This window comes from Stenella coeruleoalba (genome assembly GCF_951394435.1).
Source record: "Stenella coeruleoalba genome assembly, chromosome: 2".
Classification (NCBI taxonomy): Eukaryota; Metazoa; Chordata; class Mammalia; order Artiodactyla; family Delphinidae; genus Stenella; species Stenella coeruleoalba.
The window spans coordinates 62,784,998-62,811,011 of record NC_137147.1 but is presented as its reverse complement, the minus strand read 5'-3'; the positions used below and the strand labels follow the sequence as shown (position 1 = coordinate 62,811,011).

Genomic DNA, 26,014 nt, shown 5'->3' with positions numbered 1-26,014 from the left:
TTTTGGAGTGTAATTGCTTTACAATGGTGTGTTAGTTTCTGCTTTATAACAAAGTGAATCAGTTATACATATACATATGTTCCCACATCTCTTCCCTCTTGTGTCTCCCTCCCTCCTACCCTCCCTATCCCATCCCTCCAGGCAGTCACAAAGCACCGAGCTGATCTCCCTGTGCTATGCAGCTGCTTCCCACTAGCTATCTACCTTACGTTTGGTAGTGTATATATGTACATGCCTCTCTCTCGCTTTGTCACAGCTTACCCTTCCCCCTCCCCATATCCTCAAGTCCATTCTCTAGTAGGTCTGTGTCTTTATTCCTGTCTTACCCCTAGGTTCTTCATGACATTTTTTTTTTAAATTCCATATATATGTGTTAGCATACGGTATTTGTCTTTCTCTTTCTGACTTACTTCACTCTGTATGACAGACTCTAGGTCTGTCCACCTCATTACAAATAGCTCAATTTCATTACTTTTTATGGCTGAGTAATATTGCATTGTATATATGTGCCACATCTTCTTTATCCATTCATCCGATGATGGACACTTAGGTTGTTTCCATCTCAGGGCTATTGTAAACAGAGCTGGAATGAACATTGTGGTACATGACTCTTTTTGAATTATGGTTTTCTCAGGGTATATGCCCAGTAGTGGGATTGCTGGGTCATATGGTAGTTCTATTTGTAGTTTTTTAAGGAACCTCCATACTGTTCTCCAGAGTGGCTGTACCAATTCACATTCCCACCAACAGTGCAAGAGGGTTCCCTTTTCTCCACACCCTCTCCAGCATTTATTGTTTCTAGATTTTTTGATGATGGCCATTCTGACTGGTGTGAGATGATATCTCATTGTAGTTTTGATTTGCATTTCTCTAATGATTAACGATGTTGAGCATTCTTTCATGTGTTTGTTGGCAGTCTGTATATCTTCTTTGGAGAAATATCTATTTAGGTCTTCTGCCCATTTTTGGATTGGGTTGTTTGTTTTTTTGTTATTGAGCTGCATGAGCTGCTTGTAAATTTTGGAGATTAATCCTTTGTCAGTTGCTTCATTTGCAAATATTTTCTCCCATTCTGAGGGCTGTCTTTTGGTCTTGTTTATGGTTTCCTTTGCTGTGCAAAAGCTTTGAAGTTTAATTAGGTCCCATTTGTTTATGTTTGCTTTTATTCCATTTCTCTAGGACGTGGGTCAAAAAGGATCTTGCTGTGATTTATGTCATAGAGTGTTCTGCCTATGTTTTCCTCTAAGAGTTTGATAGTTTCTGGCCTTACATTTAGGTCTTTAATCCATTTTGAGCTTATTTTTGTGTATGGTGTTAGGGAGTGATCTAATCTCATACTTTTACATGTGCCTGTCCAGTTTTCCCAGCACCACTTATTGAAGAGGCTGTCCTTTCTCCAGTGTACATTCCTGCCTCCTTTATCAAAGATAAGGTGACCATCTGTGCATGGGTTTATTTCTGGGCTTTCTATCCTGTTCCATTGATCTATCTTTCTGTTTTTGTGCCAGTACCATACTGTCTTAATTACTGTAACTTTGTAGTATAGTCTGAAGTCTGGGAGCCTGACTCCTCCAGCTCTGTTTTTCATTCTCAAGATTGCTTTGGCTATTCGGGGTCTTTTGTGTTTCCATACAAATTGTGAAATTTTTTGTTCTAGTTCTGTGAAAAATGCCAGTGGTAGTTTGATAGGGATTGCATTGAATCTGTAGATTGCTTTGGGTTGTAGAGTCGTTTTCACAATGTTGATTCTTCCAATCCAAGAACATGGTATATCTCTCCATCTATTTGTATCACCTTTAATTTCTTTCATCAGTGTTTTATAATTTTCTGCATACAGGTCTTTTGTCTCCTTAGGTAGGTTTATTCCTAGATATTTTATTCTTTTTGTTGCAGTGGTAAATGGGAGTGTTTTCTTGATTTCACTTTTAGATTTTTCATCATTAGTGTATAGGAATGCCAGAGATTTCTGTGCATTAATTTTGTATCCTGCTACTTTACCAAATTCATTGCTTAGCTCTAGTAGTTTTCTGGTAGCATCTTTAGGATTCTCTATGTATAGTGTCATGTCATCTGCAAACAGTGACAGCTTTACTTCTTTTCCGATTTGGATTCCTTTTATTTCCTTTTCTTCTCTGCTGTGGCTAAAACTTCCAAAACTATGTTGAATAAGAGTGGTGAGAGTGGGCAACCTTGTGTTGTTCCTGATCTTAGTGGAAATGCTTTCCATTTTTCACCATTGAGGACAATGCTGGCTGTGGGTTTGTCATATATGGCCTTTATTATGTTGAGGTAGGTTCCCTCTATGCCTACTTTCTGGAGGGTTTTTATCATAAATGGGTGGTGAATTTTGTCGAAAGCTTTCTCTGCATCTATTGAGATGATCATATGGTTTTTCTCCTTCAGTTTGTTAATATGGTTTATCAAATTGCTTGATTTGCGTATATTGAAGAATCCTTGCATTCCTGGAATAAACCCCACTTGATCATGGTGTATGGTTCTTTTAATGTGCTGTTGGATTCTGTTTGCTAGTATTTTGTTGAGCATTTTTGCATCTATGTTCATCAGTGATATTGGCCTGTAGTTTTCTTTCTTTGTGACATCTTTGTCTGGTTTTGGTATCAGGGTGATTGTGGCCTCGTAGAATGAGTTTGGGAGTGTTCCTCCCTCTGCTATATTTTGGAAGAGCTTGAGAAGGATAGGTGTTAGCTCTTCTCTAAATGTTTGATAGAATTCGCCTGTGAAGCCATCTGGTCCTGGGCTTTTGTTTATTGGAAGATTTTTAATCACAGTTTCAATTTCAGTGCTTGTGATTGGTTTGTTCATATTTTCTATTTCTTCCTGATTCAGTCTTGGCAGGTTGTGAATTTCTAAGAATTTGTCCATTTCTTCCAGGTTGTCCGTTTTATTGGCATAGAGTTGCTTGTAGTAATCTCTCATGATCTTTTGTATTTCTGTTTTCCTTTCTAATTCTATTGGTTTGAGTCTTCTCCCTTTTTTTCTTGATGATTCTGGCTAATGGTTTATCAATTTTGTTTATCTTCTCAAAGAACCAGCTTTTAGTTTTACTGATCTTTGCTATTGTTTCCTTCATTTCTTTTTCATTTATTTCTGATCTGATTTTTATGATTTGTTTCCTTCTGCTAACTTTGGGGTTTTTTTGTTCTTCTTTCTCTAATTGCTTTAGGTGCAAGGTTAGGTTGTTTATTCGAGATGTTTCCTGCTTCTTAATGTAGGATTTTATTGCTATAAACTTTCCTCTTAGAACTGCTTTTGCTGCCTTCCATAGGTTTTGGATCATCGTGTCTCCATTGTCATTTGTTTCTAGGTATTTTTTGATTTCCTCAGTGATCACTTCATTATTAAGTAGTGTATTGTTTAGCCTCCATGTGTTTGTATTTTTTACAGATCTTTTCCTGTAATTGATATCTAGTCTCATAGCGTTGTGGTCAGAAAAGATACTTGATACAATTTCAATTTTCTTAAATTTACCAAGGCTTGCTTTGTGACCCAAGATATGTTCTATCCTGGAGAATGTTCCATGAGCACTTGAGAAAAATGTGTATTCTGTTGTTTTTGGATGGAATGTCCTATAAATATCAATTAAGTCCATCTTGTTTAATGTATCATTTAAAGCTTGTGTTTCCTTACTTATTTTCATTTTGGATGATCTGTCCATTGGTGAAAGTGGGGTGTTAAAGTCCCCTACTATGAATGTGTTACTGTCGATTTCCCCTTTTATGGCTGTTAGTATTTGCCTTATGTATTGAGGTGCTCCTATGTTGGGTGCATAAATATTTACAATTGTTATATCTTCTTCTTGGATCGATCCCTTGATCATTATGTAGTGTCCTTCTTTGTCTCTTGTAATAGTCTTTATTTTAAAGTCTATTTTGTCTGATATGAGAATTGCTACTCCAGCTTTCTTTTCGTTTCCATTTGCATGGAATATCTTTTTCCATCCCCTTACTTTCAGTCAGTATGTGTCTGTAGGTCTGAAGTGGGTCTCTTGTAGACAGCATATATATGGGTCTTGTTTTTGTATCGTTTCAGCCAATCTTTGTCTTTTGGTGGGAGCATTTAGTCCATTTCCAATTTAAGGTAATTATCGATATATATGTTCCTATTTCCATTTTCTTAATTGTTTTGGGTTCGTTATTGTAGGTCTTTTCATTCTCTTGTGTTTCTTGCCTAGAGAAGTTCCTTTAGCGTTTGTTGTAAAGCTGGTTTGGTGGTGCTGAACTTTCTCAGCTTTTGCTTGTCTGTAAAGGTTTTAATTTCTCCATCAAATCTGAATGAGATCCTTGCTGGGTAGAGTAATATTGGTTGCAGGTTTTTCTCTTTCATCACTTTAAATATGTCCTGCCAGTCCCTTCTGGCTTGCAGAGTTTTTGCTGAAAGATCAGCTGTTAACCTTATGGGGATTTCCTTGTGTGTTATTTGTTGTTTTTCCCTTGCTGCTTTTAATATGTTTTCTTTGTATTTAATTTTTGACAGTTTGATTAATATGTGTCTTGGCGTATTTTTCCTTGGATTTATCCTATATGGGACTCTGTGCTTCCTGGACTTGAGTAACTAGTTTCTGTTATCTTTTATCCTGAGTTCTTTGGGCTCTAATCCTTCTGTTGTGTCAGAGGACTCTCACACATAGTGGATTATTTACTCTGTCTTTTACAATTTTTAATTGGTGAGGTCAGTTTTAGAGGGGTTTGCTTTTTCTATGAGAATTCTTTTGTTGTCTGGATTGTTGATAGTGTCTCTCCAGAGAAGTTTTGTGCTTGCTTCTGCCAAATGTCCCAGAGATATTACTGGAGCAGAACCAGTTTTTACGTAATTTTTCAGTGGAACATGATGATTTGTGTCATATAGTTTATCTAAATTTGTGCTTCAAACTTACTTAAGATACAAGCCTGGAGTTTCTTTCTTTTCTTTTATTATTATTATTATATTTTTGTCTGCGCCACACGGCATGCGAAATCTTAGTTCCCCGATGGAGGACCGAACCCGTGCCCCCTGCAGTGGAAGTATGGAGTCTTAACCACCGGACCACCAGGGAATTCCTGGAGTTCCTATTTCTTAAGAGATTTTTTTTTTTCCTACTTAGACCCCTAGTAGAGATAGAGAAGCTGGTGTATTATGTTTGGACTTCAATGTGCTCATTTGTAGAGGTTCTTCTTTTACTATGGAGTTCACTCCAGTTTCCCCCCTCATTTGGGCCCAAGGTTTGATAGGTCTCCAGTTCCCCTGGGGTATCAAAAGCCAAGCCCCTGTTTGCTGATACCCAGTCCATTTCTGTTTTTTGCCTCCTTCCTGGACAACATTAACATCACCTCTTATCCTTACCATTCTGATTTTCAGATCTGGCTTCATCTCTGGCAATTAGAGATTTATTTCACTTCCTTTCTTAAAAGTTCACCGCATATTAAGTATTTTTGTCATATTTTATCCAGCCTTTTTAGATATTCCTAGGAGGAAGGGTTTTTTGTTTGTTTTTTCATCTTACTGGAATCAGAAAATTCACATAAAATTATAAGTATTTTTAAATAGGATTCTACATGATAGTAATTATAATTACTGAATTAAAAAAAACAACTAAAATATAACTTGCTATTAAATTGTTATAAACTTTCTAAAATTATTAGTTATGAGGTTGCAGTGACATTTTCCAGACCTGTGACTTAATTTTTCTCAGGCTAAGTTAAGGCAGTCATGCTAGTGTTCTTTCTATTGAGGATTTATTTGGATCCCATGGTTTTAAGAAGGCACATGAAGAAATTTGGCCATTTGATGCACAGATGCATTTTTTTAACTGTTGTTCCCATGTTTAGAACAGTGCTTCTAACCAAAATAACTGGTATTCCCCTGTTTTTCCATATCCACTGTGACTAAAGCCAGTTGTTTTGATATTCCGTTTCTTCTAATCTTTGGAAAATATTATCTGATGTTTCAGTACATTGGATATAATTGACATGTTAAGATCACTGCTTCTTTTATGAAATAAAGGTTTTTTTTTAACGTCTTTATTGGGGTATAATTGCTTTACAATGGTGTGTTAGTTTCTGCTTTATAACAGTGTATCAGTCATACATAAACATATGTTCCCATATGTCTTCCTTCTTGCGTCTCCCTCCCTCCCACCCTGAAATACAGTTTTGAGTATATGTTATTGTAGTCCTCCTGGTTCCCCTTAGTTGCTATTCTAGAGTAGGAAATTAAACAAAATAAATGAGAGAGATCTGTTTTTAATTTCCTTGTGAAATTTGTATCAAAGTCTCAGAATAGAAGTAAACTGTCAAAAACATATAGATCGTCATCCCCAAAATTTGAAAAAATTTAAGCTCATCTAAGTGGAAAGCTAAAAAAGAAGTTAGTGTCTCTTTGCATATCATTTGTTGAGAAAAATCAGTTGCTTAACCTGTTTGTTTTCTCATCCATAGTGTAGAAGAAATAATAAATAGAAGAGTCAAGTTATACTGCCACGTATGTCGTGAGAGTTATTTGTCATTATGAAGGCAGCTTTTTGATGGCAGGAGCTGGAGTCACCTCCATTCTAGATCTCACGTATCTAGTGTATAAGGGCCATTCTTTTATTTCTCTTTCTTGCTATTCATCTTTGGATCTTTCTGCTACTCATTTGTGATTAGGTAACAACCACAAATCAACAAATATCAGTTCTACTTCATTGTTTCTAATAAGAGGTTGGATAAGACAGGGGTCTGCAACCCCTGGGCCGCAGACCCCTGTTAGGAACTAGGCCGCGCAGCAGGAGGTGAGCAGCGGGTGAGCAAGCGAAGCTTCATCTGCTGCTCCCCATCGCTCCCATTACCACCTGAACCATCCCTCCATTCCCCCACCCGCCATCCGTGGGAAAGTTGTCCTCCGTGAAACCAGTCCCTGGTGCCAGAAAGGCTGGGGACTGCTGGCCGATAAGATAAAGAATTTAAACTTTCGATTAGCTGTTTTAGAATTGTTTTTTCATTTATTTACTCTTTTCCATGTTGTAGCAATAAGCAAGTTTTTTTTTTAATTTAAGCTCAAACTATAATTACATAAAGACTTTATACTTATTCTTTGAGTTTCCAAATTGCCTAGTTGTTAATCCTCAAACATGCCAAGCTCTTTGGTGTTTCTTTTTTTTCTTTAAAATAAATTTATTTGTTTATTTTTGGCTGTGTTGGGTCTTCGTTGCTGCGTGCGGGCTTTATCTAGTTGCGGCGAGTGGGGGCTACTCTTCGTTGCGGTGCACGGGCTTCTCATTACGGTGGCTACTCTTGTTGCGGAGCACAGGCTCTAGGAGCACGGGCCTCAGTAGTTGTGGCACGCCGGCTCAGTAGTTGTGGCTCGTGGGTTCTAGAGCACAGGCTCAGTAGTTGTGGCGCACAAGCTTAATTGCTCCGCGGCATGTGGGATCTGCCCGGCTCAGGGCTTGAACCTGTGTCCCCTGCATTGGCAAGCAGATTCTTAACCACTGCGCCACCAGGGAAGCCCTCTTTGGTGTTTCTTAAGGGCCTTCATGGTTCTTTCCTCTGCCTAGAGGGCACTTCCCCTAGAGGGAGCATGGTTTACTCCCTCACTTCATTCAGGTCTTTGTTCAAAAGTCACCTCATTAGAAAGGCCTTCACCAAATCTAAAATAGAGAGGGACTAGGGAAGGTGATGCTAATACCCTGCCTGGCTTAATTGTTCTTCAAGGCACTTTTCTCTACATGAAATTAAGTATTTGTTACCTTGGTATTGCTTGTTTCCTTGGCTAATGTAAATTCCTTGAGGGCAGGAAATGTTTTCACTTTTCTGTTCCTAGGAATAAGAACATTATTTTGCACATACATTTGGTACTTAATGAAAATCTGTTGACTCACTGACCAAGTGAATGTATTATGAATTTGTGGCCTAAGGGTGAGATCTAGCCCATATTAGTTTTTTTGTTTGAGCGTCTTTGTGTTTTACTCTTTTAAAAAGTTATTTCACATGTTTCAAAATGCCAGATTTAAAATTTTTCTTTCAAATATCAAATCTGCTAACACTGGGTCTTTATTTTTGCTAACCCTGCGTCTTTATTTTTGTGTGGCAACAATTATCTGGACCGAGCACTGGGCTGTTTCCTTTATAAGGGACCTCCATTCTCCAGTTTGGTCATAGCCGTCACCTCCTTCTGTCGAATCTTCGACAATGAGATCTGAGTATTTGCTAATTATCATTTTGCCTGCTCTTATGTTTTCTTAGACTTGGCCTGTTTTACCTGTTTATATCACCTGCCTGGTTCCTGTAGTCATCTGAGTTTACAATTTCTTTTGTACAGTTTTTATAATTCCTATGCAGTTAAACTTCTCAGATTTAAACTTAAAAGTATAAAATGAGTTAAGACAATTGAAGTTGTGACAATTATTGAAGGAGATATATGTTGAATTTATAAAACCTGTATGTTACAAAAATGAAGAACTCCCTTTAGACCAGTGAGCATGTGAAAAGATGCTCAGCATCATTAGCCATTAGGGAAATGTACATCAAAACTGCAGGGAGATACCTCTTCACACCCACAAGCATGACTATAATAAAAAAGACATACAATAACAAGTTTTGGTTGAGGATGTGGAGAAATTGGGACCTTCATACATTGCAGTTGGGAATGTAAAATGGTGCGGCTACTTTGGAAAACAGTCTGGCAGTTCCTCAATGAGTTAAACAGAATTACCACATTTGGTAACTTGACAGTTTCATTTCTAGATATATATACCCAAGAGAATTGAAAACATACATCCATGCAGAACTTGTACACAAATGTTCATAGCACCATTTTTCATAATAGCCCCAAGGTGGAAATAACCCAAATGTTCATCCACTAATGAATAAGTAAATAAAATATGGTATTACCATACAGTGAAATATTACTTGGCAGTAAAAAAGAATGAAGTACTGATACATGCTGAACATGGTTAAACCTTGAAAATATTATGCTGAGGGAACTTCCCTGGTGGTGCAGTGGATAAGACCCCATGCTCCCAATGCAGGAGACCTGGGTTCGATCCCTGGTTAGGGAGTTAGATCCCACACGCATGCCACAACTAAGAGTTCTCATGCCACAACTAAGGAGCCTGCGTGCTGCAACTAAGACCCAGTGCAACCAAATAAATACATAAATAAATATTTTTTTAAAAAGAAAGAAAATATGCTGAATGAAAGAAGTCAGTCATAGAATACCACATATTTGTATGATTTAGTTTATCTGAAATGTCCAGAATAGGTAAATCTATAGAAACAAAGTAGATTGATTAGTGGTTGCTGTGTGGTAGGTGGGGGAATGAGGATTGACTGCTAATGAGAATGGAGTTGTTTCTTTTTTTCTGTCAGTGCTGCATGGCTTGCAGGATCTTAGCTCCCCAACCAGGGATTAAACCTGGGCCCTCGGCAGTGAAAGTGCAGAGAGTACTAACCACTGGACCTCCAAGGAATTCCTGGAGTTTTTCTAGGAGGGACAGAATATTCTAAAATTAGATGGTGGTGATGTGGCACAATCTGTGAATTGTACATTTCAAACTAGTGAAGTGTGTGGTATATGAATTATGTCTCCATGAGATTATTTTTTTTTAATTAAAACTTCTTTTATTAGTAGCCAAGAAACAAATGATCAAAAGGTTGGTGGATTTTCATACCCCAGATCATAAGCCAGTCTGCAATCAAGTACAACTCTGGCAGTAGCCCTAGAAAGAAATGTTCTTTGCTTAAATTTACCATCCATTAAAACAGCTAAGCCTGCATATTTGTATTGCCGTATGCCATAGTTAGTGTGCTGTCTCAGTAGGTCAACTCTTTCTTTTTCACGCCTTCTCAGCGTGGTCTATTCAAGGGCTTTTGTGTGCAATGACATAAATTTGTTTAGTTCGGAAAGTGAGTATCTTGGGGACCCACTGGAAGTATTACAAAGTAGTAAAAGTATTACTCCCTGGCTAGTAACGTATTTACTAAGCAGAGCTTTAGTAATGGGGAAGAAACAACAACCACCCAACCTCTTGGATTTTTCTGTTTGTTTATTAGAAGACATGGATTGGGAGGATAATCTTTGGATGAGATTATATTTTACACATCCTGTGATTGCACAGAGGTTCCTGAGACTCAGCTTTGGAACAAAACTTCTCCAGTATACCCTCTTCCATTCTGTGGTTTTAAGGGATTTCCAAGAGTGGTTAACATAGAATATCAGAACTGGAAGGGGATTTTATAAGCTATCTATTTAGATTAACTCTTCATTTTTACAGATGTCCATTTTTCCAGTAATACTGAACTACCTTAGTTTGTCATTACTCCTGAAGTGAATATAATGAGTACCAAGAGCAGCACCAAGATGATAAATTGGAAGTATAATGGGAAATCTTTTTAATGTTAATTATTAGTGAAACCTGAATTTTAGAAATGTAATGCACTTGTTTTCCTTGGTTCGTTCAAACTGAAACAAGAGATGGTCATGTTGTATGTGAAGTGTTTTAATTTCCTTGATAGTTTTATTTCCATTTATAAAAAATAGTATTCCCATTCCAACTAATATTTAGTTAGTTTTGATATGAATTGGAACTTTCTAAACGTTGTATAGGAAATATATTTGAGCAGAGAAATTTTAAAACAAAGTGTTTTGCTGAGTAGAAGGGAAAGAGGATGGTCCCGCACAACTGTAGTCGGCAGGGATAGAAAAGCTAAAGAAGTCAAGTGACATATGAAAGCATGCATATGGACCAATGGTTATCTTAAAGGTGAAATATTTATTACTACTAGGATTTTCTTCCTTTTGTTTTTTAATCAGCTTTATTAAGGTATAATTTACATATAAAAAATTTGCCAGTGTACAGTTCAGTGAGTTTTGACAAATAGATGCAGTTGTGTCATAACCTCTATAATCAAGATATGGGACCAAGTATATCATCCCCCAAAAGTTCCCTTGTATTCATTGCAGTCAGTTCCCTCTCCCTCCTTCCTGGAACCATTAATCTGCTTTCCGTTGGTATAGTTTTGCCTTAAATTTCATATAAATGAAATCATACAGTATGTATTAGCCTTTTATGTCTGCCGTTTTTTTAATTTAGCATAATACTTTTGAAATCCATTCATGTGTTTGTGTGTATCAGTAGTTTCTTTTAATTGATGAATAGTATAACATTGTCTGGATATACCACATTTTTTTCCATTCATTCACCAGTTGATGGACACTTGAATTGTTTCCAGTTTGGGACAATTACAAATAAAGCCATTATTAACATTCACATACAAGTCTCTGTGGATGCATGTTTTCATTTCTCTTCTTTCAATACCTAAAGGTGGAATTATTGAGATATAGGATAAATGTATGCTTAACCTTATAAGAAACTGCCCAATTGTTTTCCATAGTGTGGTTGTATTTTGCATCCCATTAGCAATATTTAAAAGTTCCAATTGCTCCACATATTTATTATGGTCAGTCTTTTAAATTTAGTCATTCTGGTGGGTGGATAATGATTTCTCAGTGGTTTTAAATTTGCATTTCCCTAGTGACTAATAATGTTGAGTGTCTAATCATGTGCTTATTGGCCTAAAGAGGCCAATAACCCCTTACAAAGAGGGTTCTTCCTCTTTGTAATTTTGATACAATGATATTATCTAATCCGCAGTTGATACTCAGTCACAATTGTCAGTGGTCACAATAATGTCCTTTGTAAGTTTCTCCTTCCCCCAGATCCACTCCAGGATTACACATTGGGTTTAGTTGTCATGTTTCTTTGGTCTTTTTTCATCTGCAACAAAAATCCCAGTTATCTTTGTCTTTCTTGGACCTTGATTTTTTTTGAAAACTATAGACCTAGTGTTTTGCAGAATGTCTCTCCGTTTGGGTTCACCTGATATTTCCTTATGATTAGATTCAGGCTATGCGTTTTTGGCAAGAATATCACAAAAATGCTGTTGTATCCTTGTCAGAGGCATCGTATCAGGAGGCATACTGTGTGAATATTGGTGATGACTGTGTTGCCCAAGAAATTTTTGCCTATCCTGATGTTATGCAGAATTCTCTTTTCTTCTAGGTTTGGCTCTTAGGTTTAGATTTCATAGTTTTTGCTTTTGGGTTTAGACTTACCTATAACAAAATAATTTTTGAGTGTGATATGAGATAGGGATGGGGGTTCGTTTTTTTCTCCAGCTTTTTCCCTTGTTAGTTTTCTTACTTTTCTGTTTCTCTGATTTGACTCTTTATTATTATTATTACTTTCTTGAAATTTATTTGCTCTTCTTTTTCTAGCTTAAAGTGAAAACTTGGATCAGTGATTTTAGACCTTTCTTCTTTTCATGTAATCATTTAAAGCTAAGTATTGCTCTAATGCAGGCATGAATTTTAATATTTAATATTTTACTGTCACTTAATTCAAAAATATTTTCTAATTTCCCGTGTAATTTTCTTGTAACCCATGGGTTATTTAGAAGTATTATTCAGGAATACTTGGAACTTGTCTAGATATCTTACTGCTATTGGCTTTCTGTAGTCATTGCACCAATTTACATTCCCACCAACAGTGTACAAGGGTCCACTTTTGTGTGTGTGTGTGTATGTTAGAGTAATCAGCAAACATACTCTTTCAGATTTTAATATTTCTAAATGTATTGAGACTCATTTTATGGCCTAGAGCTGTGGTTTGTCTTGGTGTTCCATGTGTACTTAAAAGGAAGAAATATTCTGCCATTGTTGCATATATTATCCTTTAGATATCAATCAAGTCAAAGTGGTTAATAGTAGTTTAGGTCTTCTCTATCCTTGCTGATTTTTATCTACTTGGTCTATCAATTACGGAGAGAAAAGTTGAAATTTCCATCTATGATTATAGACATTTATGTTCCTCCTTTCACTTCGGTCAAGTTTTGCTTTATGTATTTCGAAGCTCTGTTCTTATTTATGAATATGATTTCCCCATATATTGATTTTGTTGTCATTACAAAGTGTACCTTTTTATTTTTTGTAATACTCGTTTTCTTAAAATCTATTTTGTCTAAAATTAGTGTTGCCACTCCGACTTTCTTAAGCATACTGATGCATGATATGTATTTTCTTCCTACTTTTCACTTTCACCTTATCCATATCTTTATATTTAAAGTACATCTCTTATAAACAGCATTTTTGATAGGGTTGAATTCAAATATTTTAAACAAATGGGACTACATCAAATTGAAAAGCTTTTGCACAGCAAAGGAAACTGATGACAATGAAAATGCCACCTACTGAATGGGAGAAGATATTTGCAAACAATATATCAGATAAGGGGTTAATATCCAAAATATACAAAGAACTCATACACCTTAACATTAAAAAAACAAACAACCCAATTAAAAAGTGGGCAGAGGACCTGAATAGATGTTTTGCCAAAGAAGACATACAGATGGCCAACAGGCACATGAAAAGATGCTCAACGTCACTGTCACCAGGGAATTGAAAACAAAAACCACAATGAGATATCACCTCGCACCTGCTGGAATGATTATTATCGAAAAGATAACAAATAACAAGAGCTAGTGAGTATGTGGAGAAAAGTGAACCCTTCTACACTGTTTGTGGGAATGTGAATTGGTGCAGCCACTATGGAAAACAGTATGGAAGTTCCTCAAAAACTAAAACTAGAACTACCATATGATCCAGCATTTCAACTCCTGGGTATTTATCCAAAGAAAACGAAAACACTAATTTGAAATGATATATGCACACCAGTGTTCACTGCAGCATTATTTACAATTGGCAAGACATGGAAGCAACCTAAGTGCCCATCAACAGATGAATAGATAAAGAAGATGTGGCATGCATGCATATATATATGTATATATCACAACAGAATATTAGTCATAAAAAAGAATGAAATTTTTTCATTTGCAACAACATGGATGTACCTAAAGGGTATAATGCTAAGTGACATAGACAGAAACACAAATACTTGATGATTTCGCTTTTATATGGAATCTAACAAACAAAACAAATGAACAAACATAACAAAATAGAAACAGAGTCATAGATACAGAGAACAAACAGGTGGTTGCTAGAGGGGATGAGTGCCGGGCCGAGAGGAATAGATTAAGGGAGATTAAGAAGTACAGACATCCCGGTTACCAAATAAATGAGTCACGGGTGTTAACAGTACAGTGTGGGGAATGTAGTCAATAATATTGTAACATCTTTCTATGGTGACAGATAGTAACTAGACTTATCGTGGTGATAATTTTGAAACATATAGAAATAGCAAATCGCTATGTTGTGCATGAGGAACTAACATACAGTTGTAGTTCAACTGTACTTCAAAAACAAACAAGCAAACAAATTCACAGAAAAAGAGATCAGATTTGTGGTTATCAGAGACGGGGGTGGGGGAGGGCAAATTGGATGAAGTTAGTCGAAAGGCACAAACTTCTAGTTGTTTAGATAAATAAGTACTAGAGATATGATGTATAACCTGATATATATAATTAACCCTGCTGTGTGTCAAATATAAGAGTTGTTAAGAGTGTAAACCCTAAGTGTTCTTGTCACGAGAAAATTTTTTTTTTCTTTTTAAAAAATTTTGTGTATTTTAAGGTGATGAATGTTCATTAAAGTTATTGTGGTAATCATTTCATAATGTATGTAAGTCAAATCATTATGCTGTACACCTTAAACTTATACAGGGCTGTATGTCAATTATATTGCAATAAAATTGGAAGAAAAAACAAAGTATGTGTCTTATAAACAGCATTTTTGATAGGGTTGAATTTAAATATTTTATTTTGCTATTGTTTTATATTTATCCAAAAAAATTTTTTTTGGTTCCTCTGTTCCTACTTTCATGTTCTTTTGGGTTAATCAAATTTTTAAAAATATTTCATTGAATTCTTCTGTTGGCTTTTTATCTATGCCTTTTCTGTATTATTTTTAAATATGTGAGTTGGGATTATAATATGAATCTTTAACCTAGTCCACTTAGAGTTTAGATTACACCATTTCACATAAAATGTAGGAACCTTGTAGCAGTAGAATTCCATTTACCAAACACTTCCTGGTTTTTATGCTATTGTTGTCATATATATCACACCTGCATGTTTGATTTATCTTTGATTTATCCTGCTTTGTATTTTGTTTGTATTTATCCTGCTTCGAGTCTGCTCTGCTTCTTAAATAAGTTATATTTTTCATCAAATTTTGGCCATTATTCAGATTCCCTTTTCTATTTTCTCTTTTCCTCTCCATCCTCTCCTTTTAGACTCGAATGACACATATGTTGGTCTGTTTGGTATTGTCCCACAGGTTACTAAGGCTTTATCTTTTTCTTTCGATCTTTTTTCCTTCAGTTGCATAATTTCTGTTGCTCCGTCATTTGTGTTCACTGACTCTTACTTTTCCCATCCCTAATCTGTAATGTCCACCCTGTGAATATTTTATTCCACATGTGTGCCTTTTGGCTCTAGAATGTTCATTTTTATAGTTTCCATTTTCTGTTTTTTTCCTTTCTTTCCATTCATTATAACTATATTTTCCTTTAAATTCTTAAATCTATTTATAGTAGCTACTTTAAATTTCTTGCCTGCTAACTCCAGCATCTGGACCTGGATTGATTTCTGTTGACTTTCTTCTCTCTTGACTGTGGGTCACATTTTCTTATTTCCTCTCATGTTTATTATTTTTTAAGTTGTATGTTGGACATTGTGAGGGGCATCTTGCAAAGGCTCTGGATTCCATTATCTTCCTCTGGAGGTTATTGATTTTCTGCTTTACCAGACTGTTAAACTTGGTTAGACTTAGAGACTCCAGACTCTGCCACTGTTGCAGTGGATAATAATTGAAATCTTTGTTCGAGTCTTTTAAGTCTTTCATCTGTTGTTTTTTTTTGCTGGGCTCCTTGGAGTCTCCTCCACGCAGGTACAGATCAAGAGTTAGCCAAGGATTTGGGCAGATTTATACACAGATTTTTGCAGTTCCGTCTTTTCTAGCATTCTTTCTGTAACTTCCCAGCCTCTCTGGCAGCCTCAAACTCTTCTGATTTCTCAAACCAGTCAGTCTGTGGCTTTCTGCTTGATTTCCAGCTGCCCCTGCCAACCATGCTGACTAGAGAGTGCCCTCTGGCAAAAAGCCACATACAGGCAAATTTCTCCTGCTGCAGTTCACTTATTATCTGGTTATCTGTAAATAGATAACAAACCACCCCAAATGTAGTGGCATTAAACAGAAACAGTCGCCTATTATTATTATTATGATTATATCATCTCATGGTTCTAGGGTTTGACTAAACTGAGTTGTGTGATTTTTGCTTGGTCCTTCTACTGTTGTAATCAAATGAAGGCTAAGGTCATCTTGAAATCTCCCTTACTCTCTAGATCTGATGGTTGGTGTTGGCTTTTGGCTCGGACTCAGTTCGACTGTCAGGTAGAACTCCTGTACATGACCCATGACCTCTGCCTGGGTTTTTAATGATGGTTGGGTTCAAAGAGCAGACATCCTAAGAGGGAGAGCCAGATGGAAGCTGTATTTCCTTTTAATACCCAGCCTTGGAAGTCACAGAGTGTCACTTCTGCCACACTCATTCATTGAGGCAGTCACAAAGAAAAGTCTCTATTCAAGAGAAGGGAGTTAGACTCTACCTTTTGAGGGGGGAGGAGTGTCAAAGAATTTTCAGACATGTTTTAAAACCATCAAACCTTCTTTCATATGTTTTGTGCCCTCCAATTTCTGCTTGCTTTTGGTCATTCTCTAGCACCTTCAAATAGTTATTTTTTATATAGAAAATATTATATTATCTGGTAATCCATTACAGACTACTCCATCATTACCAGGAGTGGAACTCCCTCTCCTCCTTCTCTTCCATCCATAGCACTCATCACATTTGACGTTTAATATATTAACTTGTTTATTTTGTGTCTCCTTCCATTAAAATACAAGCTCCATTAAGTTGGGCTTTTGTCTCTTTGGTAACTGCTGGGCATATAGGTGGTCAACAAATTTTTTTTCCCCAGAAGTTAAATATAGCAAGCACATTGCTGTTTATTCCTTCATCTTTTCTAATATTGAAAAGCCTTGTTATATCCAATTTTTACTTATGAGCCTAGCAAAAAATATGTTACATGTCTCATTGTCACCACTGCAATAAAATTACAGTGATGGAAGCAAAACCTGTGTCTCAATGTAGCCACATTAACAATTTATGGTCACCATGAACAACAGTGCCCATTTTCAATAGAATGAGGCTTTCAACAAATGTTTGTTGAATGAATGAATGAATTTTCAACTCTTCAAAATAGCCATAAGTAACCAAATCCTCTTGATGACAAGAGAGGAGTACAAGTTATAGAGTCTTGTTTTTTCAACATGGTTGCACTGATAGACTGGCATATCTGAGATTCGCTTCTCCTTGGCTTATAGAACAGGGCATAGAGATTTTGACATTTTATTCTCATCTGACTACCATGTGTGTCAGTGTAGCAGACTAGATAACTGGTTACAGATCAAATGAAATACCATGTGAAGTACTTTGTGAAGTGTAAAACACTATGAGATTATAAGATGTATCAGATAATTACATGCAGTTGTATCTATTAGGCTGGTCTTTTCAGATTTCATTTTGAAAGCATCTGTGTGTGTGTGTGTATTTTTAAGGGATGAATATTTTGACTTACCAGAACAATAATGAAAGTCATAGCAGTGTGTTTATAATAAAGACCTTACTAGGTTCTTATTAATATTTTATCTGACTTTTCTTTTTTAGGAACTTAAGAGATTTCAGGACTTTGTAAAATACCATCCTCCTTTTGATATTGTCATTGATGGGCTCAATGTTGCCAAAATGTTTCCTAAAGCTCGTGAATCTCAAGTTGTAAGTACAAGTTTTATTTTGTTATTCCAAATCTCTAGAAATATTTATTGTACCCATTTGTGATCTTCCTTGGGTCTCTTAGTTTCCCATTTTACCTTCCTCTAAAAATAAGTTCCCAAAAGTGACCAACCAGTCATCTAAGATTCAGTGTTTTCATCTCTGGCAAGTAAGTGGCTCTTACAGGCAGGGCAAGCGTGAGAGATTAAAAAGTCTATGTAATAAAGGGCCAGTTCAGCCCTTTTTGTGTAACCTTTAGCTAACCTTCTCCTAGGTCTCTACTCTTTGGGGCTACTCTATCTTGTCCCTGTGGATCACATCCCTCCATTTGAAATTTATCAACATATACTATTAAGAGATGTTAATCATAACTCACATTTGTGTTTTTCTAAACATACTATGTTCATAAATTAACCTAAGCAGTTCTTTTTTTTGTAAGGTAATTGTTTGTTCTGTCAATTTCTAAGTGTCCTAGTAGTTTCTAATAGGAATATCATGATTTTTTATAGCACTAGTGAGCAATTATTTTAATCCCCATTTTTACAGATTAGAAAATTAGAAAATTAAGGTCAATTTTGTTCAGTAAATCCTTAGAAAGCAGTCATAACATCAAAAGTTGATTGTAGAGAGTTCCTGGGTTTCAGACTTGTGGCTCTTATTCCTGGCAATCTATGGCCATTCATCTGTAGTTAAACTATTATTTCTTAAAAATTACTGCCAACTTAAAAGCTTTTTCTCAGAGATGCTACTAGTCCAATTTGACCATTTGTACTCAAAAAAGCTTACAGCTACTAACAAAGGACACGGTAGATTTATAGAAAATTTTTTGTATGCCTTTCCTTTACGTTTGTGCCTACATTCTTATGGTCAAGTATGTACTTTTTCTCCTTTATTATTAAAAAACACAAAAGTAAGTTGAAAATATTTCTATCTCTTAGGTACCTGAAGGGCCCTTTGAAGCAGTAACATTGACAAAAGCAAAGCCAGAATAGGAAGTATGAAATTATTATCACTAATGCATGGTACAGCTCAGAATCAGAAGAGTTCATTCCCATCTAAACTGTGAGAATGAGAAGTTTCCTATTTGTTTACCTTCTATTTGACTTTCAGCTTCACACAAAGCACTAAAAATTGGCTTGCCAGAAATATATAGCCCAAATGGGAATAACTTATGCAGGTACCATGTTGAAGATGATGTAGTAAACACATTCCCCGGCATTGTGGGAGAAAAATGTGCACATTTTTTTTTTTTTTTTGCGGTAAATGGGCCTCTCACTGTTGTGGCCTCTCCCATTGTGGAGCACAGGCTCCGGACGCACAGGCTCAGCAGCCATGGCTCACGGGCCCAGCCGCTCCGCAGCATGTGGGATCTTCCCGGACCGGGGCACGAACCCGTGTCCCCTGCATCGGCAGGCGGACTCTCAACCACTGCGCCACCAGGGAAGCCCAAAATGTGCACATTTTTAAAGATTTTAGCAGATTTTGGCAGAGAGGCAGAGATCAAATGATGGGCCAGGGAAATCATAGGCATCTGCCACTACTTTTAGCTTTTACTCTTAAAATAATTTAATGTAAGCCATAGTTTATGTGACAAGTAATTGTTATTACCCAGCTTTTCAGAGCACTGTTATGTGTGGTAGTGCACTGGCATTATATGTGGGAAATCTCAGCTTGGAGACTCAGAGATGCCACCTGAATAGCATTTAATAGCATTTTAAATAGCTTTAAAGTAGCATTTTAGTTTAGAAATTAAGAATGGGTATTCTGGAACCAGACTTTTTATATTCAATCTACCACTTTTAATTGCTTTCATAGTTTGAGCAAGTTATTTAACCTATCTGTGCCTTAGTTTCCCAATCTGTAAAATAGGCATAATAATAGTACCCATCTCTTAAAGATGTAGTGAAGAATACTTGGCACATACTAAGTACCTAATAGGTGTAACTATTATTGTGATTACTATTCAAAGTAACTTCCCAAATGGAACCGTAATTCTTGCTTTTAGCAAACCCGTTTGGCAGTATAAGATTTTCTCTTGTTGTGTCATCCATGTCAATGGAGCTAAAAGAAAATACAAATCGCTGCCTTAGTATTAGATTTAGTATTACTGTTTGACTCTAGGTGAGGTACTCAAACAATACTTGATTGAAAATTGAAGCCAGTACCATCAAAAACTTAAGAAAAATTTAAAATTTGATTTTAAGAAATTTTATTTTCTTATGATTATAAAAGTAGGGCCTGGGCTTCCTTGGTGGTGCAGTGGTTGAGAGTCCGCCTGCCGATGCAGGGGATGTGGGTTCGTGCCCCGGTCCAGGAAGATCCCACATGCCGCGGAGCGGCTGGGTCCATGAGCCATGGCCGCTGAGCCTGCACGTCCGGAGCCCGTGCTCCGCGGCGGAAGAGGCCACGACAGTGAGAGGCCCGTGTACCGCAAAAAAAAAAACAAAACAAAAGTAAGTTCTGTTCCTTGTAGAAAATTTGGAAGTTACAGAAAAGAAAATCATATATAATCCTAACATTCAACAATAATCACTGTCAATGTTTTATTTCCTTGCCGTATTTTTCTATTTTTTTTTTACCTAATTGGGCTCCAACTGTGTAAATAATTATATATCTGTATTTTAATTTACAGTTGTTGAAAGCTCTCAGTAAAAATGAAATTATAAAAAGAATAGGAGAAATCATGTACTTTTTAAAAATATTTGAGATGGAAGGACGTTTGAAGCATATATAAAATTCAGGAACCCTAATGGGAGGAATAGAGAAATTTGTTAGATAGTAAAAAATACTATTAACATTGTTTAAAAATAAAAACAGGGCTTCCCTGGTGGCGCAGTGGTTGAGAGTCCGCCTGCCGATGCAGGGGACACGGGTTCGTGCCCTGGTCTAGGAAGATCCCACATGCCACGGGGCGGCTGGGCCCGTGAGCCATGGCCGCTGAGCCTGTGCGTCCGGAGCCTGTGCTCCGCAAGGGGAGAGGCCACAACAGTGAGAGGCACGCGTACCGCCAAAAAAAAAATAATAAAAATAAAAAAATAAAAACAAACTGAAAAAAATTGTTTACAATACATGTGACAAAGGACTAATTTCGTGACTGTACCAAGGTCTCTATAAGTCTATAAGAAAAAGATGAACCATGCAGTAGAAAAGTGGCTTAACCCTTTTCATAATTCTAGTTATGCAAATTAAAATGTTTGTCTTCCAGACTGGCAGAGATTTAAAAGTTGGTAGTATCCAGTATTTTGAATGGTTTGGAGAGGTAGAGAAGAGGGTATCAGTACAATGTTTTTTTGGTGGGTGATTTGGCAATAACTTTGGATGCCTAAAAGGTTTGAAATTCTACTCTTAGAAACGAATATATTCACATTACTATATAAAGTTATGTGTCCAAATATGTTAGTTATAGCCTTGTTTGTAAGCAGAAAAGTGTAATCAACCTAAATATCTGTCAACTTAGGACCTGATATATGTTGAAACATCTATTTTAAATGAATGAGGGAGATCTGTATGTACTGATGTGGAACGATACCCAAAGTTAAGTGTAAGAAAGAAGTTGAAGAGCAACAAACTGAATATGGCCCCACTTGTGTTAAAAGCAAACCAAAGGATTACCCATATATAAATGTTTGTTAGGTAAGTTTGTATCTGACTAGAAAATTTCTAGAAATTACACATAAAAACTTAAAAATAGTTAACTTTAGGAGTTGGGGATAGAGTATAAGACAATAAGAGGATTTTACTTTTTCATTTATGTTTTTAAAATTTTCTTTACAATGAGTATATATTACTTTAAAATTAAAAAAAAATCACCATCAGGAAAAGTAAAAAGGCATTCTTGGTAAATATTCTAAAATAACTGTATCTTATGGATTACCACAATTTTTTAATCATTTCCCTGTTGGTGGGCATATTAGATTGTTTCTCATTTTTCACCATGGTAAATAATGCTTGGAAGAAGATCTCTGTGCACGTTTCAGATGATTTCCTGAGAATGGATTCCCAGAAATAGAACTCTTGAGTCAAAGGGTAAGGATATTTTTAAAGGTCTCACTACATATTGCCAAATTGCTTTCCAAAATGATCGTAGCAATTTGTACTCCCACCAACAGTGTATAAAAGTGCCCAAATAGAACACATTTCTTCAAAGTTGCTTATTACATGATTGCCTCAATTATTTAGTTGCATTTGTGCCATGAATCTGCTATGTGAAAAGCACTGGACAGTTTTAACCCAGATTTCTTAGATCGAACATTTCTAAAATTTGTAAACAAAGTTTAATAAAATAACCCAGAAAGGAAATATTCTTGACCTTCTTATTTGTCCTCTTTCTCTCTCTCCCTTTTTTTTTTAACATCTCTATTGAAGTATAATTGCTTTACAATGGTGTGTTAGTTTCTGCTTTATAACAAAGTGAATCAGCTATACGTATACATATATCCCCATATCCCCTCCCTCTCGCGTCTCCCTCCCACCCTCCCTATCCCACCCATCTAGGTGGTCACAAAGCACCGAGCTGATATCCCTGTGCTATGCGGTTGCTTCCCACTAGCTATCTGTTTTACATTTGGTAGTGTATACGTGTCCATGCCACTCTCTCACTTTGTCCCACCTAACCCTTCCCCCTCCCCATGTCCTCAAGTCCATTCTCTATGTCTGTGTCTTTATTCCTGTCCTGCCCCTAGGTTCTTCAGAACCATTTTTTTTTCTTTTTTATCCATATATATGTGTTAGCATATAGTATTTGTTTTTCTCTTTCTGACTTCACTCTTTATGACACACTCTAGGTCCATCCATCTCACTACAAATAACTCAATTTCGTTTCTCTTTATGGCTGAGTAATATTCCATTTTATATATATGTGCCACATCTTCTTTATCCATTCATCTGTCGACGGACACTTAGGTTGCTTCCATGTCCTGGCTATTGTAAATAGAGCTGCAGTGAACATTGTGGGACATGACTCTTTTTGAATTATGGTTTTCTCAGGGTATATGCCCAGTAGTGGGATTGCTGGGTCATATGGTAGTTCTATTTGTAGTTTTTTAAGGAACCTCCATACTGTTCTCCATAGTGGCTGTATCAGTTTACATTCCCACCAACAGTGCAAGAGGGTTCCCTTTTCTCCACACCCACTCCAGCATTTATTGTTGGCAGACTTTTTGACAATGGCCATTCTGACTACTGTGAGGTGATACCTCAATGTAGTTTTGATTTGCATTTCTCTAATGATTAGTGATGTTGAGCATCCTTTCATATGTTTGTTGGCAATCTGTATATCTTCTTTGGAGAAATGTCTATTTAGGTCTTCTGCCCATTTTTGGATTGGGTTGTTTGTTTTTTTGATATTGAGCTGCATGAGCTGCTTGTATATTTCAGAGATTAATCCTTTGTCAGTTGCTTCATTTGCAAATATTTTCTCCCATTCTGAGGGTTGTCTTTTTGTCTTCTTTATGGTTTCCTTTCTTTTAAGTATCATTAGGTTCCATTTGTTTATTTTTGTTTTTATTTCCATTTCTCTAGGAGGTGGGTCAAAAAGGATCATGCTGTGATTTATGTCATAGAGTGCTCTGCCTATGTTTTCCTGTAAGTTTTATAGTGTCTGGCCTTACATTTAGGTCTTTATTCCATTTTGAGTTTATTTTTGTGTATGGTGTTAGAGAGTGTTCTAATTTCATTCTTTTACATGTAGCTGTCCAGTCTTCCCAGCACCACTTATTGAAGAGGCTGTCTTTTCTCCATTGTGCATTCTTGCCTCCTTTATCATAGATAAGGTGACCATATGTATGTGGGTTTATCTCTGGGCTTTCCATCCTGTTCCATTGATCTGTATTTCTGTTTTTGTGTCAGTACGATACTGTCTTGTTTAGTGTAGCTTTGCAGTATAGTCTGAAGTCAGCGAGCCTGATTCCTCCAGCTCCGTTTTTCTTTCTCAAGATTGCTTTGGCTATTCCGGGTCTTTTGTGTTTCCATACAAATTGTGAAATTTTTTGTTCTAGTTCTGTGAAAAATACCATTGGTAGTTTGATAGGGATTGCACTGAATCTGTAGATTGCTTTGCATAGTAGAGTCATTTTCACAATGTTGATTCTTTCAATCCAAGAACATGGTATATCTCTCCATCTGTTTATATCGTCTTTAATTTCTTTCATTGGTGTCTTATAGTTTTCTGTATACAGGTCTTTTGTCTCATTAGGTAGGTTTATTCCTAGGTATTTTATTCTTTTTGTTGCAATGGTAAATGGGAGTGTTTCCTTAATTTCTCTTTCAGATTTTTCATCAGTAGTGTATAGGAATGCAAGAGATTTCTGTGCATTAATTATGTATCCTGCTACTTTACCAAATTCATTGATTAGCTCTAGTAGTTTTCTGGTAGCATCTTTAGGATTCTCTATGTATAGTATCATGTCATCTGCAAACAATGACAGCTCTACTTCTTCTTTTCCAATTTGGATTCCTTTTATTTGTTTTTCTTCTCTGATTGCTGTGGCTAAAACTTCCAAAACTATGTTGAATAATAGTGGTGAGAGTGGACAACCTTGTTTGGGGTTTTTTTTTGGGGGGGGGGTACGCGAGCCTCTCACTGATGTGGTCTCTCCCGTTGCGGAGCACAGGCTCTGGATGTGCAGGCTCAGCGGCCACGGCCCATGGGCCTAGCCGCTCTGCAACATGTGGGACCTTCCCGGACCGGGGCACGAACCCGTGTCTCCTGCATCGGCAGGTGGACTCTCAACCACTGCGCCACCAGGGAAGCCCAACTTTGTTTGTTTTTTGATCTTAGTGGAAACGGTTTCAGTTTTTCACCATTGAGAACAATGCTGGCTGTGGGTTTGTCATATGGCCTTTATTATGTTGAGGTAAGTTCCCTCTATGCCTACTTTCTGGAGGGTTTTTATCATAAATGGATGTTGAATTTTGTCGTAAGCTTTTTCTGCATCTATTGAGATGATCATATGGTTTTTCTCCTTCAATTTTTTAATATAGTTTATCACATTGATTGATTTGCGTATATATTGAAGAATCCTTGCATTCCTGGGATAAACCCCACCTGATCATGGTGTATGATCCTTTTAATGTGCTGTTTGATTCTGTTTGCTAGTATTTTCTCTCTCTTAATACAGTTGCCTTTAAGTGTGCACAAAGGAAAGATTAGGAATCTTAGTTCTAGAGTTTTTCATCTTTGTGTGAAGAAGTTTCCAGGTTTTTTTCTGTGGAATAATGTACAGGTCATTTATGTTTTTTCCATGGACCCTCTACATAATATGTGACAAATTCTTCTTGGTCCTTTTCTATTAATGGTCAATTATGTATCCAGCATTGTCTTCTGTAAGTTCATAAATTAGAAAAGACCATTTTTACATTCATTATTTAGGGAGTACACCTTGATCACATATCTTGATCTCAGAGCCTATACAGTTTAGGGGTGATAGTGACTTGAGCTAAAAATAAGTTCTGGTTGTGAACTTGTTTTTTCAATTTTCGTATGCACTTTTTTATATTTTAATTTTTTTTGAAATCAGATTATGTCTTATAATTGATGTCAGTAGAAACTTGCCAGTCACCTTGTAGAGTTGAGACTTACTGGTGGTTGTCATTGCCTGGGAATGTGCACATTTAGCTGTACACAGCTATGTCTGTTCATCCACTTGTGACCTCAGTTGAGTTAGTTGTATTGGCAGCTCCACACGCTGTTTAATTTTAACCTTAATCTTAACTTTAAATATTTGCTGAGGGTTTTCTAACCATGCAGTAAAAGGTGGTGGTAATTGACACATTTCTCAGAATAACGTACAGAATTTTAAAGCAAGGAGAGGTTGTTAAAACCGATTTTTGCAGAATGGCATCATTCATTGAAAGAAAAAGCAATAATCAAATATGAAATGCAGGCAAACCCCCAGTATTCTTCACTGTTTTTGCTGTTGGTCTTAAAAGTGATAGAAAAGTAAAGGTGAAGAACACAGGTTCTCAGGAGAGTAGTATGTTTGTTACATGTCATAGAGCGGCTATGGCCAAAAGTAATTCAGAAGAGCCTTTAACTCAGATATGAAGATTCCTATTTAAATGTTACTTGTGATTCTGAAAACATAAATACGGCATGGAACTATATGATTAATATATGATTTTGTTTGTTACTGAAAAAGAAAACTTTTTTTTTGCTTTTTTTGTTTTTTGCTTAAAAGTTATTACTAAATC

General features: G+C 36.5%; 1 protein-coding gene across 7 annotated transcripts in view; it reads left to right on the top strand.

Annotated features, from left to right (window-relative positions):
• The window catches only part of PRORP (protein only RNase P catalytic subunit), a 132,376-nt gene that overhangs the window by 36,882 nt on the left and 69,480 nt on the right, over window positions 1-26,014 (top strand). For 6 of the 7 annotated variants that reach the window (XM_079912371.1, XM_079912366.1, XM_079912367.1 and 3 more), the window contains 2 exons: window positions 17,720-17,827; window positions 23,345-23,407. In XM_079912371.1, coding sequence (XP_079768497.1) covers window positions 17,720-17,827; window positions 23,345-23,407 — 171 coding nt within the window. The remainder of the gene's footprint in view (window positions 1-17,719; window positions 17,828-23,344; window positions 23,408-26,014) is intronic. The other variant, XM_079912370.1, reaches the window with a different exon arrangement.